Source organism: Tribolium castaneum, chromosome 4 (assembly GCF_031307605.1).
Source record: "Tribolium castaneum strain GA2 chromosome 4, icTriCast1.1, whole genome shotgun sequence".
In the NCBI taxonomy this organism is placed as follows: domain Eukaryota; kingdom Metazoa; phylum Arthropoda; class Insecta; order Coleoptera; family Tenebrionidae; genus Tribolium; species Tribolium castaneum.
In genome coordinates this window covers 8,937,728-8,957,683 of record NC_087397.1, presented here as the reverse complement: position 1 = coordinate 8,957,683, position 19,956 = coordinate 8,937,728, and the positions used below count along the sequence as shown (strand labels likewise).

General features: G+C 34.2%; 1 protein-coding gene across 7 annotated transcripts in view; it reads left to right on the top strand.

Annotated features, from left to right (window-relative positions):
• Positions 1-19,956, top strand: part of how (held out wings) — a 35,510-nt gene that overhangs the window by 3,330 nt on the left and 12,224 nt on the right. The window contains exons 1-2 of one of the 7 annotated variants that reach the window (XM_015984141.2): positions 7,394-7,420; positions 7,729-7,768. The exons of 5 other annotated variants lie outside the window; for them this stretch is intronic. In XM_015984141.2, coding sequence (XP_015839627.1) covers positions 7,409-7,420; positions 7,729-7,768 — 52 coding nt within the window. In that variant the 5' untranslated portion in view covers positions 7,394-7,408. Of the gene's footprint in view, positions 1-7,393; positions 7,421-7,728; positions 7,769-19,956 lie in introns of those variants that run through there. One more of the 7 variants, XM_015984136.2, reaches the window with a different exon arrangement.

The following is a 19,956-nucleotide window of genomic DNA, read 5'->3' as shown; positions in this document are numbered from 1 at the left end:
TATCGCTCGTGTTTGAAAATGAGACATTTTTGGAAAGTTTGGCCAAGTAACATCTTGGCTATTTGCCTTGCAGTCAAATGCATTTTTTCGGTGATTTATTGGGAAAAAGTCCGACGAAATATTCCGAATTCTTTTCAACACGAAACGTAATTTGTCTAAGCGCTTGCGATGAAATAAAAATAAAAAATTAAATTTTTGACGGTGGTATAGCAAGATAGTGCTGTTCCTAACGTATGATTACATGTTTTTAAATAATTACTTACTCCAGTGTTTATTTTTACTTGTTGTAGGTTACTGTGACATCACTTATAAAATGTCATAATGTTAAATATGTGACCACACGTATCATACATTCTGTTTGTGATAAAAACAATTCGAAATTCGGGTTTAGTCTTAAATATTAGTTATTTATAAATGCAAATTTAACGAATACGTTTGAAATTAATTTAAAAATTCGTGTTTATCTCCGGTTTGTGTGCCAACCAACAACTATGTAAAAATGCAAATGGGTCAAAATCCAGTCAGTTACACATTTCATCACATTGTAAAATAGAGTTGATAACGGTCTTGGCAAAAAATCTGACATTTACTTCTCGTTGAAAAAAGGGTTGAAAAGACAAAATGCCAAAAACCTAATTAGCTTCGCTACAATGTGTTAATTCGAAAATATCTTGTTTTGGTGCGATAACATTGCTATTTTCAATCAGCCAGGAGCTAAAGTGAGTAGATGTCGCTCTCGACAACCAGTTTTCGTATTTGTTAGCTTCACCATCAGGTAATAAAACCGCAAACTTGCCAATACAAGTCATCGTAAAATTTTAATTTCATCGATAATTTAATTCGGAGATGTTTTATCTCATCGCTGGTGCCTGGTTTCAAGTAGACATTTTTAATCGCTCTGGATGTTACATAAATCATAAGAGGATTTAAAAATAAAATTAAGCCCGATCCGAGTAATTAGGGAGTTGGCAGTGTGTTGGGCATATGAATATTTTTGATATTCGTTACCCAACAAAAACGACGAAATTCAAGAAAACTCTGTGCTTGTTAAATTGCCTGCGGTATTTACAATTTACATTCCTAAATAACCGACAATTTATTATAAACACCTGTTGCACTTTTCTCTGAATTTATGTGCAGAGTTGCGTTATTTTCCTAAAATCGAAAATTGTGCCATGCGATTTTGTTGGATTGTTTCATAAGACAACTCTTTGTTCTTATTAAAAGAGTAGAACTAAATGGCTCCTGCACGCACACTTTGAAATGGCTTATGCCTTGTCACCTGAATTATTACGTTAGTTGACTGTCTTACCGTGTTATGACCGCACCTATTTGCTAATTAATAGCACACTGTTTATGCATAACGCGAGAAAATCGTGAAGACAACAATTGTTTCTCGAGGTTTCCGTGTAAAACGCGTTGGAAGCTGATTTATCATGGAATGTGTATTGAGATTTATTCATGAACTCAAATCGTATTAGCTCGGATCGAGATTAGTGTCAGATTTTTTGTCTTATCTGTAATGATATTTAATGCTAGAGTTCTGTTATGAAAATTTGCGCCTGTTACACGATACATAATTTTTGGGTGACAGTTGTATCATTATTATGTGGTAGCCAAAGAGCGAGTTTGCAGTAGATGAGGTCACGTTTGTTATAAATTGCTGGTTGTCATTTCTACCAAGATGTAATAAGTATTTAATTATGAAATACCACGAAGAACTAAAGGATATGCAAGAGCAATAGCGGATTTTTATAACTAAGTGTTAAAAAACATTGTGCAATTTTTTTTAACCTTTTGGTTACCAATCTGTGGGGATTTTTAGCTACGGAAATCTAAAGGTTAGGATATGAAACGACGTGCAAATAAAACGTTCCCGTCCTCAATAGTTCTGTTAATGTCGCTAGAGGACGCAGTTGTTACATTGCAATGCGCACGGTCACATATTTATCAAAACGCTGGGAATACGGTTGAAGATACAAAAAAAAATGTAAAGAACAAAGTTGTAGAGAATTAAATTTTCTATAAAAAAAAGTCCGCTACACCATATTTCCATCTTCGATGGTTTAGGTATAAATTAATATTCCGTTACTTGACCACCGGTAAAATGCAGCGTCAACGTCTTTGAACGTCTTTGGGACCTAAACTGTTGACGATAGAGATAAGGTCTCGCGGACTTTTTTAAAGAAAATTTAATTCTCTACAACTTTCTTCCCAACATTTTTCTTGTATCTTGAACCGTATTCGCAGCGTCTTGAAAAATACGTGACCAAGTGCAAATTTTAAATATTTGTTTTCTCATGTTTCTTATGAAAATTTTGGCCGTCAGTTTTTTCAGTCTGTTTAGAGTGCAAAGCTCAACATTTTTGCATTTTTTCCAAATAATTAGTGAATCGGTGGGATTCACTAATTAATTAAAATTAATTAAAACGATTTGACGCCGAGGCGGTATAACGCTCGAAGCGCCCTCGTTTTTACTCTGCCGTACTATTCCTTTGGGTCGAAAAAGTTGTTTCGTCTCCTAAGTTATAGCCCTCCGTAGTCTGTTCTATTCATTGTTGCCAACTTAAGTTTGGCATAAAATTGTTCATCTATTGGTGAAAGATCATAATTAAAAATAGACAACTTTTTAATATTTTATTCACATTCCTTGTCGTAAAAAGCAGTTGCAGGGTGACCTTTGCCCCGAAGTTTTATGTTTGAGTAGAGACATTAAAATTGCTGCATTATTAGATAATCAAAGGTGCATTTAGACCGGGGGAGGTAAAATTAAGATCGTCATAAAAACGGATGATTTTAGTAATTTTATATCATTAGGCCTCACCTATTTGTGGGTCGGCAAAGAGCTGAGAAAATTATTTGTTTGCGAGAAGAAAATCAACTTTTTATTATTCTGCTCTTGGTCAATTATCATTAGGACAGTTGTGTGGATGTAAATTTATGTGACTGCACAACATAAAAGGATCGTACCTTAATCGCTTTTTATAAAATGGAAATTGTCTTACTCATTCTATTGCGCTTTGAAGAATTGCATTAAGCGAAGAGTTTTTACGAGATGTTGATGGATCACATAATTTATAGGTTAATCCAATCGATTAAACGTATTACTTGAGGTTTTACGAGAGAATGAAGGACGCAGTGGTAATTAGCAACAATAAACTATACAAAGTAATATTGTAATAAAGTTGACTCGATTATTTGTGAATCGCTTCATTAACCCGGAAGTCCCTTTTTTTGATCAACAAAAACTGGTTACACCTATTTTACATATTCCGCTCCATAAATCTTCAGACCTTGCTAAAGCATCCTTTTGGTACCACTTTTGCGATTTTTTCATGCAAAACGAGGCAGATAGAGCCATAGATAAGTTGAAAACCAACTCGGCTTGTTTGAAGGCACGGCCTTGGCTTCTGTAACAATTGCAGCGTGACTTTGAGGTTGTGGTGCAAGGCGATTTCCTCTTGGTGCATTCTTCATTATGAGCATTTGCTTATGTCCCGTTTGCTGGTCAGTTGGTCGCGATGACTCTGCCATGGTACGAGATGGCATTCCGATGGTCTGCCCGTTTTGTTTAGCCGCAGGTGCCATCGAGATTCTTGTTCCTTTAGTTCAAGATGCACCGACCTTATAACGTCAAAATTGAAACAGGCAGGTTCATTAAGTCGACAGAGGTGTTCACTGTGCTCGAGGGGACATGTGGCAGAAAAATGATGAAGGCAAACAAAAATATGTTGTTTTTATTGTGGTTTTGCAGTTTTATTTATTCGCACGAAGTTTACGTGCCATGTAAACACCCACATGCTGATGGCTTTGCCAAATTGGACTGAACTTGGCCAAATTCTGGCTCCGGAGCTGGTTTTTTCCCATTTTTTGACGAGTTTCAATTTAATATTTTGTCGCGTATTTCTTCATTGTTTCTTCAAGAGCGACATTTTTTGCGGTTTGTGGTCTTGTAAAGAAACGTTCAACTGTTCAAAAACACCGTTGTACAGGGTGTTTCACAAAGTTTTACGAGGCTTGCGCGCCTGTTTAATCATCAATAACACATTCGGTTACGTACTCCATCTTTTCTAGTTTTAGTTATTAAACACTCATGTGATAATTTGTTTCTAAAAAATAATTATTTGCATTATATGTGACTGAAGTCGTAATATTGGCGTACGAAGCGAAGCTTCTCTGTATTTTTTGTTGAATTTTTGTTGAAAATAATTATAAATAAAATAGGGGTTGTTTCTAATATCTAGATCAAGAAAAGTTTGGTAATTACTTTGCGGAAAGCTTCAGGAATATCATCAATGTAAAAAAATTTAATGCATGTAAAGTAATTCAAAATAAAAAAAATCTTGATGTGCTTTTAACAAATTGCAATTTCTTTGTGAGAATTTTGATTTGCATAAAAAGTACCACTTGGGTGCGTCTTATATCCCTGATTTAAAACTCTATTTGATGTACAGTGGAAGAAGATAGTGCGTAATTATCGTAGGTACATCCGTTAATTACCAAGAATTAATTCAATTATAACAAGAACAAAATGAGATAAGAATGAATATCTGCAGCAAGTTTTTTATTTTATTGTAGGAAACATAGAAAACAGAATATAATGTCAAAGGCATTGAAGATATGTTATTGAAATTTAATTAAAAAATAATAATACAACAAATGTCCTTAAGAACATTATTGGTTAATCAGAAATTAAGGAAGAATTTTTGAATCCTGAAACGATAGTTTTTATTGTCGGGGGACATTTTCTATCATTTGGAAAATCACCCTTTGTATGAGTCGTTGCAAGGTACCATCCACATTTTGAGATTATTTGAATTTTTGTTAGTCAATTTATTTTAATAAAATAGATGTTGATGCTCCATTGTAAAAGTTTGGAAATGTTCAAATATTAGATAATTTGGGTCTTTTAAACTCTTAAAATTTTTATTCAAAATTGATTACAACTGTTTCGGCGATCATATAGCCATCATCAGATGTACACGAAATTCACATTAACATTAAAAAAATAAAATAGCAAATTCAGTTTTACCACAAGTTCTTTAAAGCTTTAAGTTCTGCAAATTTAATCAAAAAACCTAAAAAAGTTCTTTGTAAAGTTACCAATGATGCACTAGATTTTCAAATATCTCCTTTATTTTCTGAAATATCCATTAAAAAGTCACCCGGCATTTATTTAAGAAGTTTTTGTTTTTTAAAATCGCTGCCACTTTTGCACGAAAGCTCCACGAAAACTTTCTGGGGATTTTTTTTACCAAATAAAGATATTTTGCTTAACTCTAAATAATTTTATTACCAAAATTGTTCTTTAGACGATACTTTACTATTTAGTGTTGTGGTGCTGAATTTTTATTTTACGGGATTTTCAGAAAATCGCCCTTAGAGTACTGAAAGTGGGTTTACGAACTGTTTTTTCACAAAAAATAAATTTAAATTAAAAGTCGTTTGTTTCTAAAGAAAAGAAAAACGTGAAAATTTGATGCTTTTTTACGAGAAGTTGAGGAGAAAATTGTGAACGGTGTTTTAACAATGATTTAATATATTGCGTAAAAGAAGCAACGACATACATTTCGCGGTGTATCATTCTGAAAGTAAAATTGACGACATTTTTTAAAATCATTGTTCTAAAACTTGAAGTAATTCTCTAAAATTACTCTCTCTGTGTGAATTAAAAATTTTGAACATCAAATAACAATGAGGAAGACGTGTAAATGTGTCATCGGGACTTTGAGCAACAACAACTTAATCAGAAATACCAACTTTCGAAAGATAAATTTCTATTTAACGATACCACATGTACATAAACAAAAGAACGAAAGATTATGCAAATCCAACATGCCTCCATGTACTTTAGGTCAATGAACAATTCATTTACCGTCAACTTGGTATGGAAACATACATGCATTAAAGACAGCACTATAAATAATGCTATTACATAAGTTAGAATTAATCGAAACCTCCATTACAGTTTTAATTCAAACAATTGCTTTACCTACGCAATCTAAAAATACAATCTCGAATCAAAAATCAGCACACACGTCGCTGAATCACGCGTGAAAATGACTGAAAATCAAATCAGATGGTCATTCGACCACTTTATATTCAGGAACGGTGAGTTCCATCACGTTTCTTGCATAATAAGAGTGAAAAACGTCACCAGGAGTGCAAGAAATCTGAGATTTTCTTTCAAATTGCGCTATGGCAACAGCGCCACTGGTCCTTATGGATAAACAGACTTATTCTTAGACACTGTTGAAGAGCTATTTTCGGTTCTGGACTCACGTGTGTTTAATCCCGGTGTATGATTCGGCGTTTGGTCGTAAGCATTTTGAGTGGAACATGCGCCTTGCGAGTGGATTTTTCCTTCTTGCAGTGAAAATTGGATTATTGTAAAAATTGAATTACTGATGGGAATGTTACGCCAATTACGCCAGCAAAGAATAAACGCGAGGCATTCCAAAGATGATTAATTACGGAAAAATGTCGGCTAAATTAAATTCTCCACAGAAACGCTATTTCCAATTTATTGTGAGCAAGGTGCGACGGGTTTTTATCAAATTCCCTTTGGAGGAGAATCTCAGCGGGAGATCGTGACTACGGATATCTAAAGGCTAGGATATGAAGAGACCCACCAATAAAACGTTCCCGTCTTTATAGTTCCGTTAATGTCACCAGAGGGCGAAGATGTCACAATGCCGTGTAAATTTTTTTAAATAATAGTTTACGTTATATATTTTTTTGTATCAAATTTAATTCTTCCCATCTCTGTTACTTACGTTTTTTTTGTATCTTCAAACGTATTTGCAGCGTCTTGAAAAATACGGGACGAAGCCCAGATTTTAAATAATTTATTTCGCATGTTTCTTACGAAAATTTTGCTCAGTCAGTTAAGAATGCAAAGCACAAACTGTGTTAGTAAATTGGTAATTTAAAACGATTTGTCGCCAGGACAGCTTTACACTACCGTACTATTTTTTTGGCGCGATTTTGTATCTCGTTTCGTCTCCTAAGTTAAAGTCCTCCGTAGTCGTGACGCAACAGACGCCAAAATGAACATAAAAAGAACATTTACTCTCTTTAATTGCCATAAACATCAAGACTTGTAAAAATTCACGTTGTTGTTCAAGTGATAAATTATTTATTAGGGTGGAGTATTTTTAAACCCGCCCACAAGTTTTGGTCATGTATCAGTCAAAAACATTAGATAATGCTTAATTTAGGATAATAGAGTCATCGGACAATACATATTTACATTTTACACGATGTGAAATTTCTTACAAGATAATAAAGTCGTACTTTGGATAAATATTTACAAAACTGTTCTTTTTTGGTCTTCAGAATACCTTCCATCACACGGCGAGAAAACCAGACGATGTTGGGGCTACCTTATTGTTAAATTCGCTATTTTATGAGCAAAAATGTAACGTATTCAATGATTTGTACATACATATGTTACAAAATAACATAATCTGCTTAGTATATTAATGTTTTATGTTTATTTCCTACCTAATTAGCATTTAACAGAGTTTACTTACTTTCGTAATAGAAGCCGACCAGAAGTCTGTTTTTCTTTTAACAAATTAATATCGAGGCTATTAAGAGTTAAATGGTCATTGCAAATAACGGACATTGAGTATAAATAATTGAACACTTGTATTCTTCGTATTTTTTACTAACGTCACCCGTCTGCTATTAAAGGAAATACATTTTTGTGTTCTTCTTTTCTAGGTAAGAGTCTGCGGTTTTAACGTCGCTCGTAAGGAAATCCGTAAGTTGATAGAATAATAAATAAAACGCGAACTAAATTTATTATGAAAAAGCCAATTTTTGCGTCAAATCAAAAGTAATATTTATTGCCTTTTGTCAGTGGGTGAAAGGTTAAGGTTTAACTTCATCATTCATTCTCTTTGGTTAATCTTTAATGCATTAGAAGTTTGTCACGAAAGTGAGGTTCACCCAATTTATTTCCAAATCCTGAAAAGGCGTGAAATAGGCAAAGTTTTTGTATTATGAAGCTTAAAATTGCTTATTAGAGTCCGCATTCTTTAGAAGGTTATACCTTACAGCAATTCATTTATTAATAGGCAATTTTATAATTAGACAATTTATCATAATTATTAGTATTAATTAGGTAAAATATTTATTTGTTACTAAAAATATTGAATTTCGTAACGTTGTTGTTCACCAAGTTCTTACTTTAGATCATTGGGCGAATATTTAAACATTTTAGAATAAAACTAATTTCTAGAAATGATTTCGGAACTACAGTCAAAAAATGGATGAGAAGAGGAATTTTTACTGTCTAATACATTGCAAATAAAAGTTTTACTTCATAAAAATAATTTGTTTCGAAATTCTTACAAGATTAATTCGAACAAGCTGCGAGTAACCAGATGCAAACTAAATTCCAAACCAGAAGCTATGCAAAGCTACATGTATGCAAATATTTCGAATCGTTGTTGTCAATTATTGCACACTTATATTGATTGCTTTGTTGCGGTCTATTTATCCGGACTAATTATCATCAATTTAAAATAAGACAATGTTGCCAACTTTTTTCGCCCAATCCATTCGTTTTCGCATCTTGATCACGAAAATCTCGGACGCCACCTTAAATACCAGCGGATGACTTGGAAGATCAACATAACGTGGGTGTGTATAACCGGACCAATCCTTTTTGGACCTTTGATCATCTCACCAAGACGTCCGATGCTAAATCCATCAAAAAAATCTACGCTTAATCTAAACAAACTACCTGTTTTGAATTTAAAATCACATCTGCGATTGTTTCTAATTCCGTCGCAGTTTAATTGTGCAAGAATCGGAGTCGAATTTCTCCAAACCCTTGTTTGCGCAAACCTTTTGTAATCTATTTGCTCAAACCCAACGGTCATCGTAAACGTTGAATCATCGCGAAATAAAATGACCAAGTCAAGTAATGACAGTATTTCGGGTTGTGATCTCATCTGCTTACCATCGCACCGATAAACCACGCTTTACTTTTAAGCCATGCACGAATTATCCAGTTTTGCTTCAATTAAGCAAATTGAAATGGTTTTTCAAGATTGCTCACAGGTGTGTTGGAGGAAAGGTAGCGGAATTACTCAAGCACTGGCAACGTTACAAAGATTAAAATAAAGACCGTCTGATGATTTGTAGCCAGATGATTGCAGATACGAGCGCTTTGATGTATCAAAGCTCGGAAATGGGCCGGAAGTGAACAAAAGTATTGTTCGGCAGAAGAAAAAACCTAATTTGTACTAAAACCGTATTAATTTTTGTCTGAACAAGAAACTAAGGCTTATAATTTACCGGTTTGAACGCGAATTATAGAAGCGTAACAATGAAACATTCAATTAACTATAAATCCAGATTGAACACAAAAATACTGTTTTAACTCCTCTTATCACGTTTACGGCAACACATAATCGTTACATGGTAGTATTTAAAAAAGAACCATTCGTTAAATTAAAAATGTTCAATCTTTAATTTTAAAGGCTTTGTAGCGCTTGCCAAAGCTCGTAAAACAATGAAAGCATCTCCATAAAGTGCAAGAAGCTATTTGTGCAGAACTGGGTCTCGGAGTTGGGGAAACAAAGTGAAACTATTTATTTAGACTTAATCGCGTTTATTTAGATTTGTTCCCAGTTGATGAATGACTTGACTTTTCATTTTAACCATTGAAATATTATTGCGCTTAAATAATAGGTCAAGATTGTTGGCATTTCACGTTTCGCATTACTCCGTGAATGCAAGAATTTGCACCGAAATTATCCTAGGTTCTGCCAAAATCCATCTATTTGCCGAAGATAATCTTATCGAAGATAAAATGATCGAATAACAGCAGCGGAAATTCTACGTCAGGTAGGCTGCGATTTACTCGTCAACGCCCACTATTATTCCGGTTATAGATACTCTATAAATACCAGTAGGTATATATACCAGTGTTTCGTGTACATAGGCGCCTTATCATCGCGTGTATGTACACAAATCTGGCGTTTTTAGTGGCTGTGTGAGCTGGAAGGATATTCGAATTAATTTCGGTGCAACTTTTGTTAAGAAAGTGACGAAAAGTTTGAAATATTCCGCGATTCTGGGAAACCTTGCACATATTATGTGTATTTATACTGGCCGGTAACAATTTCAGGCATGCTGCCAAACAAGCAGTTCCCATTCAGCATTAATCAAATAAAATTTCAGTACAGCTCCTTGAAACTACCGTTTCGGTAAAGTTTATACACAATTTTTAACGAGCCGACTCGAGTTTAATTGCCAACGTTCTAATAACAACACACTCAAATAAACATCCATTTAAATGGAATATTTACATTATAAGCTTCACAATTTGCAAACACTGGAACTACAGTTTAGTCAAGTTTTAAAAAAATCTGAGAAGGGAATTTAAAAGGAGTCGTGCTTTGTCAAGTGACATCCACTCCTTCAAAATAAAACAATGGGGCATAATAATTGTTTCGGTAGTTAACTTGCCCTAACATCTTGAACAGATGTTACAATTTAACAATCCAAACGGAACGAATAATACTCGTAGATCAAATCGAGTCATAATAATTACTCTTCTACATTTTCGTACAACCGGGACACACAAGGGCAGAGTTTTATGTGAGCAAAGTTGAATCGTATCATATGCCACGCACGTTCGGGTTTTATAATTAGTATGACCAAGTGGTGTTGAAATTGAAAAAAAATTGAATACGAGTGATTTATATTTAGGTAAGACGAAAATAGCCCAAAAATGATAAAAAGTTGTTTAAGACCCGTCAAAGCTCTCGAAAAGAACAGTGAAAAAATGAAGATTTTATTGATTACAGATTAAATAATGTTTGATGTTTAAAAAGAAAATTGAAAAAAAAAAAGGATTTTCTTTAATATCAAAAGTACAAATTTAATAATACAGAAGATGGGAGCTGGGCTGAACCACCCTGTATATTACAGTGTTGCTAATATCGTATTGTTAGTGCACATTTTTGCGTGTTCAAGTGCCTATTGTACGTAAATCCTTGGAACTGTTTAGAAAGCTTGAGACCTCCCAAGGAAGGAACATTCGGTTTGAATTAAAAAGTCGGTTTTTCTACTAGACACAGATTCACAATGTGTTATACTATACCTATTTTTGGCGCGTTTTAGTGGCAATAAAAAGCGTTCGCAATTTCCGATGTCTTATGATTTAAGACTTTTTATAAATCTGTTGGCCAGAAGTTGTTATTGCATTACATTTTTAAAATAACTTTCAAAATTATTCGACTAAATGGCCACACCTTTTCCATCACTGGGAAATTAAAATAATTACAGTCATGTGGATTTGCCGTTTCACATCCCATATAAAGGAAAAAAGTGTTGATGTTTCATTTCAGTCGCTTTAATTATAGCCTTATCTACACAATCTAATCCAATTACATTGTGATTATGAACACAAAAGGAAAAATCCACGTCGGTTCGTAATTAGTGGACGCACCACCCATTTTGCTTCAAGAAATTGAAAAATCAATTGGAGATAATTGATAATTTTCCCTATATCTGTTGTTGATTGCTTCAATTTTGTAATTGGATAATTGAGATGGTAAATGTTATCACTTAGAAAATGATGTTGGTCTTCTCTTTTATTGGTAACCCAGATAATCAAGCCGAACCATCAATTATGTGAAATGATCAGTATAAGAAAATCGTACGAATAAACAATAGTTTTTGATTTAGAGTTATTTGGCGAGCTTAGGTGGCTATAAACTTTCATTTAATGATTCGCGTAGGACAGTGTAGAATGCCATATGTTTCGCATAATTATTTATAAGACAAGAAAAATGCGAATGAGTCACAGATCGGCTTTGTTTTTGCCTTTTCACCTTATTGTTTTGTTCGCTTGCAATAAATAAAAGTGAAATCTGAATACAAGAGAGGAAAGTTTCCCAAAACATTTTTGGTAAGACGTACGTCCACAAAACTGGGTTACTTCAATCAAGTTATGATAAGTCTGGATTACGGTGGATAAAGGTTAGGAAACGACGTACAAATAAAACGTTCCCGTCCTCAATAGTTCCCTTGATGTCGCCAGGGAGCGCAGATGTTCCAATACGTCTAAGTTTTCAGAGCAATGAATTTGAAAAAAAATTGTATTTGCATAACGGTTAACACACAGCTAACAAAAAAATACAGGCAGATAGGGCATTAAATTCTTAATAGTAAGACGTAAACATATTGCTAAAATTTTATCGTAAACTATATTAAAAAAAAACTTTTACCAATTTGCACTTTGGTCCATATTTTTTAAAATGCTGCGAATACGGCTACAGATGCAAGAAAAATGTTAGTAAGAAAGTGGTAGAGAATTAAATTTCCTACAAAAAAGTCCGCGGTACCATATTTCTATCTTCTACAGTTTAGGTAGAAATTAATTTTGCGCTACGTGACCACCGGTAAAAAGAAACGAATCCGTCGCTTCACGCCTTTTAACGTCTTTAGGGCCTAAACTGTTGACGATAGAGATATGGTCTCGCGGACTTTTTTAAAGGAAATTTAATTTTCTACAACTTTCTTTTTAACATTTTTCTTGTATCTTTAACCGTATTCGCAGCGTTTTGAGAAATATGGTACGAAGCGCAAATTTTAAATTTTCAATAATTTTTTTTCCAAGTAATTAGTGAATTGGTTGGATATAAATTAATTTAAAACGATTTGGGACCGCGACAGTATAACGGCCTCTACTGTACTATTTGCCTGGGTTCAGAAAATCCTGCGATTGTGTATCTCGTTTCGTCTCCTAAGCTATAAGTCTTCCGTAGTCTGGATACTGTCCGAAGCGACAAACATTTAAAGGATTTCCGGCTGTAAAAAATCGCGCTCTGGTGTATTTCTTTCACATCCTTTCGCCATATTAATCGGTAAATATTTATTTGCAAGTTTGTTTCGCATATAACTCGGGATTAAAATTTCCTGGGCAATTAAAAATCGTTAAACGCCAAAAACCATTGTCGAGTGTTTGCCATGATTTTGAACAGTGATGATAAATTATAGGCAGTGTGAACAAAAAAATCAAATTACGATGAAAATAAGTTGGATAATTGCTAGCCAAATGCCTGCTAATCACTTCATAAGAATTAATTCGTTGTGTTCATGACATTAAAATAAATTTATGAATGAACGATCGTGAGGAATATTCTTTCAGCGCGTGAGTGTAAAATTTACATAATGTTCATAACCTTATTTCCTACATTTCGATGTATGCACTAGCACAAAAAAATAAATAAGCATAGGTTGGCGACTTTTCTATTATATTGTGCAACTGCATTAATTTACAACCCACCATGAAAATAAATCAAAAATACAACAAGCTATTGATAATTTCATCACACATTTTAATGATGGGACTGAAAGTATCATAATTTATCATCTATGTGGGTCTGGTGCACGAACACCTACCTACAAATCGCAAAAAATTATTTATGTCGTACGAGAGTCGGATTTCAGAAGTAGTGCAAAATGATGAGAAAGTCAACTGCAAGGCAATGAAACTGGACCGGTCTGATATCATCTAACTGTTTTTGCAAAGTGGCATTTTCGACGAATGCTAATTGGATTTTTTTCTAAAATAAAGTAACACGGTGTTACTTAAATATTATGTGGCGCCACCTATTTGGTACGTTCTTGGGACATACAGGAAGAGCTAGTTGAATGTTTATTTTTCGATCTTGTGCAAAATTGTCCTCCCGTTTCCTCCTGAATCAGGACATTAACTAAATCAGGCTTTCGCGTCAAGTGATTGAAACTGTCTTAATAGAAACCTGGCAGTTGTGAATTGTGTGGGCCGTTCGTCCTTAATTTTCCCCATGTGGGCGCAATTACCGTACTTAATGGATTCGATCATAGAGAAAGATACAGAGAGCTGCGGGTGCGGCATCTATTGGCCAATTATACACGTATTATGTTTGTGGATTTGACCAACAACAAATTGGAGAAAATCGAAGTCATCAGCTGCCCACTTTGGCGCCGATTAAAATGGAAAGGGGGCCCAAAAAGACACGTAGGTGGAGTCAGAAGAAAGGACAAACCGATACAAGGATACACATTTTTACATTTGTTTAGTTTAAACCGGAAATTGTTCGCAGTTTGGCAATTGTTCAATTTTTATTGTGATCGGGTGCAAACACAGATTAAATGGAACATACGTGATCTTAAAGGAGACCAAAAATAACATCTGGGCAACAATGAACATCTGAAGACAATGAGATGATGTTTGTTAAATTGATTAATTTTCTTAATGGAAGCACTGATACTAGCGTGACTCATTTTTTGTAAATTATTATGTCCGCAAACGTTTGTATTTTCCCAACAATGTTGTTGTTTTCACACTTTATTTACTCTGAATCATTCCGATATTCGCCGAATTTACTGGTTCCACAAATAAATATTTTATTTAGTTTGTTTTCTTTTTATTTTTAATTCTTTAGATTTTTCATTTGTCATTTAAGGGTTGCTGTGCAGAACAAGAACTAAATGTTTTTGCGAAATACTCTTTCAACGTTACGTCATGTGGGTGTAAATTAAGAAATTTTAGCAGCACTCGCAAATTAATTTACAAAATTAAACAATTATCCCTGTTAGTAATCCAAATTGTTTGCGGTTTTTCGTACGTAAGTTTATTAGTCATCCGAAACAAAATGTGCAATTGTAACGTAAATATTATGAAAATTAAAATTCATAAATAAACTTTATACGAAAAGACATTTGGGTTTATGCCCACATTTTGTTTATACCTTCGTTAAATTTGAATTAAGATGTGTTGCATCATTCCGTCCTCAAATACCTTTGTGTGAGAGATATACAGGGTGTCTCACGAGGTAGTGCACATATTTTAACCACTGATTAAGCATTTTTTTCTTAAATCGTTTTATTATGGAATTATTAATTAATTAATATTATGGAATATTATTTTTTATCTTTAAAATTAGTTATGAAACATTTTCCTAATCTTACAAATGCACTATTAAATGATTATCTGTGACAACGACTGTATGCTAAATTTTATAAAAATTGGATAAGTAGTTTTAACTTTTTAAAACGTTTTAGAAAAATATATGGGTTAGTTAATTTTTAATGCTTAATAGTATATGGTTTAAATATGTGCAACCAATGTTTTCCTACTTTCTTGTGTTAGGTTTTATCTAGATTTAGCTTCGGAAAGGTGTTAAGTTGCTAAATATATTAGTGTTTGTGGAGCATTTACTGCAGTTTGTGCGCCATAATCCCCGGTGAAATATGACATTGTGGACAGTCATAGTCGTCAAATAAGGCTAACGAAGGTTTAAAAGAATACAATTAAAGAAAGCGCTTTTTGCTGCGAACCAGCCTGGTCGTGATTTATTGTCTGCATTTCGAGTTCCCAGCGCGAAAATGAGATTGTTTTGAAAAAGTTGCAGCATAAACAGCAATTTAATTCATTCACCACATTGCCAACACCTACGAGATGACATCAAACAGGTGTAAATTAGTGTGACAAGTACATTTCTGTTCACAAAGAAACAGCAATAAATCTTCTAATTACTTTGGTCCAAAAAATCAACACTCGTATGATAATTACATGTCCAATCAAGAATTTTTCGCTTGATTTAGTGTCACAGACCGTGCATTATTGGCGTACAAGACCAATTTAAATGCTGTTGACTCTCAACAAAAATTACAAAGTCATTCGAGGAAAGAGTGGCGGAAGGTGGCGCAATTTGTATTCGAGTCACATCTTCATTGACCATTTCGGTCCAAGTGTTTATTAATTTATTCTGTTCTCAAACTATTTACAAATTTCAAACGTAATTACTGACATGACAGCAGCTTGAATCAGGAGGCTGATTTTTCGCTTGTAATTAGTTCGAAACAGATGGACACCTTGACGCCTCTCTCGACACCCACTTCACCATGTGCGATTTTATTGCACAAAATGTAGTTGCAATGTGTTGATTTTTAGTTTACTTCCGCTGGATCAAACATGAGGTGTTTAAAATTAGAATCCAGCTCGAATCGGGAAGAAAAAGTGAACTAGAACGGACATTTTCCTCCAGGTATGTCCCCCAGGTTCTATTTATAAAAAATGATCGCTAGATAAAGAAATGGCTTCTAGCAGTTCCCGTTCAAGAGCCTCTCTTACATGTTTATCGGCCATATGGCCCCACTTCACTCCTGCGTGTTTAAATAAACATTGTTAGCAAAAAATCGTAAATGGAGGTATTGCGAACAAGTGGGTCATGTGAAATTACCATTATGACTGCCCATTGTTCGGACATGTCGCGTTTTTTCACTGTTTGTTTAGTCAAAGTCCGTTCTCTGGAGGGTTTTAAGGAAACATCTAGTGGTGAAAGCGTATTAGGCGTGAAGGAGAAATCTTGTAAACATATTCAAATTGTTGCGTTTATCTTGGCAATGGAAGTGATCTGTTGACATGAGATAGCTGCTGCTACCGGTCCTGGCACTTTCTGCACATTTTCAAGCGAAAAATTGGCCATTTGCATAATTTTTCGCATCAAAATCGACTCACGTCTCACGGAGGACTATAAATTAGGAGACGAAACGAGATACAAAACGCAGAATTTTCTCAACCCAAAAATAGTACAGTAGAGCAATCAATAAATATCAGTATTTATTACCAATAAAAAAATAAAGTATTCGTGGATACCTGGTCTTTTAAATACTTGCTCTATTTCGAGCACTCCGACTACGCCGTCGTGCTCGAAACATCGCACCAATATTTTATTATATTATTATTAAATGGAGATAACAAGAAAATTTTTGCAGTACGTTTACGTCTTACTATTGAGAATTTAATACTCCATCTGCTAGTATTTTTTGTTTGCTAAACGTTAACAAATACAGTCTTTTTTTTAAATCATTGCTCTGAAAACAGACATTAATGGAACTGCGCTCTCTAGCGACATTAACGGAACTATCGAGGACGGAACCGTTTTATTTGTACTTCGTTCCATATCCTAACATTTAGTTATCCGTAGTTCGAAAGATGTTTTGCCCAAAATTCATTCTATTTTTATTGAAAAGTGGAGGAAGAGATTGACCAACGATTTAATTTTTGACCTGAAAAAGGGAAGTTGCTCTGCGACCATTTTCTGTACAATTTCACTAACCATAACATTCTGTTTTGCTTACTTTGAAGAGAAAAATGTGGCTTCTCCCTCATTTAGTATAATTGCTTGTCCTAGTATTTTTTCTTTTTATTTATAACTTGTACCAGTTATGTACTACTTGATGAAATGATTTGACTTGTTGCTTTGGATTCTCTTTTGATCTTCAAATATTTAACATTTTATTGCCATTTTATGGGAACCTTATGTAAAAAATATATTAGCATTAATTAAAATTCTTTTCGCGCAATTTGTGCTTTGAACTTGGAACGTAGTTTTGTGACAATTTTTGCGTGTGAAAAATTGACTAGAAATATCGGAACTAGTTCCGTTTGTAATTCAGAAGACGTTCAATCTCAAACTTTCTAAAATGATTTATCTGTGAAAACTCGCAACTTTTCCACGAGACAGAATTTTATATTGGAGCATTATTTTGATCAGATACAAAATGCAAATTAGGCGTAACAAAGGAATATGATAGCGTGTTTACAAATCTCTTTAAAACTGGTTTCACAATGTCAATGTTTGTTGTAAGAACCCTAAAAATCTAAACAATGGTCATGGCGGTTGTGTCGAAACCGAAAGTACTTAATTGTATATTCATAGAGCTTGATACAGCTTTATTGCTTCAATTAACACGAGAAAAGTGGGATTTAATTAAATTTACAAGTGATGGTTCGCTTTCAGCTGTGTAATTAAAGTGTACTAAAACGTAGCTTACTAAACGTGGTTGGTAAAAATTATTATTGCGTTACATGCTAATTAATAATTTATTAGTGGCGAAGGAACAAGCCAGCGTTTAGATTGAATATCGCGGATTAGTCCACAGCGTTTATCCATCTAACATAATAATTATAGTTTACATCGATTTCGTCTTCGTAATTACTACTTGGTAGCAGCAACAGCAGCTGCAATCAGTTTTTTCTCAAGGTTTTTCAGCCGGATCAAAATTTTTAAGCCGAACGTTATCTACCTTAAGGAGTGATTTAAAAATAGGAGATATCGTATTGGGTTGCTCCTCCATTTTTAAATGTAGGGGGCATCAGCCTCTAGGGTTAAAAATACCCAGTTGCAATGTGCGTCCAATATTGTTACAGAATGGTGGAAGTCGTATTTCTATTCTCATTCGATTTATTATGCGATTTAGAAAACTATCAGTAAACACGGAGTGATCCTAATATCGACACCTACTAAAACGTTATTTTTATGGACGGTGGAAATAGAATTTTTGGCTGAAGAAGTCGTGGGAACGATGCGAGTCACGATTGATGTAAGGCTGCATTGTTGTCAAAACAGTAGCGTTGTTTCTTTGTTGAATATGCAAAGTGTCGAAAGAATCAAAGAATCCGCCAACATTAGCGTTGAGATATCGATAAATTTTAATAAACAACGAGGTTATTCCTTGTACGGACTTCTAATTACGTGTTTGCGTTCTTTGAGAAAATGTTTGCTGCATCTATTAGAGCTTTGCGTTGACGCAAGTCAACGAAGGACAGTCAAACTTTTTCGAAGTCAGTTTATATGGACAAAACGCAATATTGCATCTATTAAGGCTATTTTTAAAAGCTCACAATTTAAATAGCGTAGCATTTAATGGTCTTAATAGTTCTACTTCTTATGGACGACAGTACTTACCTAAATGGTCGATGAATATACGTGCAGGAAATGCAGCTAATATGGTACCTCGGGCATTTCAAGCCGAGGCTTGTCAACATTTATCGAATTGTTCTTTGCGGATACGAAAGCTACGGAACGGTTCCGTGCCGCATTTCCTACAGATACAAGAAAATTGCATAACGGTGTAAAGGGAAAACTCACTCATTCAGTTTATTGTCTTGACCTAGATCGAGTAATAAATACGTTTTCGCGAATTTTGACAATGAATGAGAAATGGAAAGTTGTCACAATTCCAAATTCGAGGATTAAATTGTGCCATTATCAAGTCGAGTCGTAAAATAAACACGCAATAAAATAATTGCCAAGAAAAAATTACAACTGAATCGGCTCATATTTTTAGTCCCGAGCAATGTTCCAAGCCCCACAATTTATATTTAAGAGACGTTAAGCGCGATTATCTGACCTATACCAACAGGATTTCTTTTATAATCCTCGAGCCAAACAAGAAACGAGATCAGCCATAATAAGATAAGTTTTGATACAGCGCACAAAGACTTAATCAGGACACAAATCAAAGATCGCCATTTGCATGATTACCTCTTATGGTGTGTTACCCTTAAAGCAAAAACACCTTTCAGTATTTATTAGGTCATCAACCTAATGGCTAGCATGAAGAGATTATGAATGAAATAGAGTCCACATTAACTTGTATTTAATTACGTAGCAATTCTAGAACATTATTAATAATTGTTATTACAAAAATTCAGTAAAAATAAAGACGTTGCTGCCACTTCTGTGGTAAAGTGATGGCCAAAAGAATAATATAGGAATTATACAAGAAGTTTTATAAAAAATCTGAAACGGTAGTATTTGCCGCTTTATATAAAGCTTTACTAAATTTTAATTCGTTGTTAAATGTTAACAACACAAATACACCAATGAAATTGGTTCAATTTGGTCACGTGGTCAGTTAATCACGCATTTACTTGCAGATTAAATTAATGACGCTTCTATAAACCGGTCCTTAGGGTCGGTTTATAGAGAGTGTTATTAATTTAACTGGCCACGTGACCAAAATGAACCAATTTGATTGGTCTGTTCGCGTTGTTATCTTTTAACAACGAATTAATATTTAATGAAGCTTTTTATTAACCGGCCCATATTGACGTGTTTCACCTATGTAGCATTTCTTACGCTCATTATT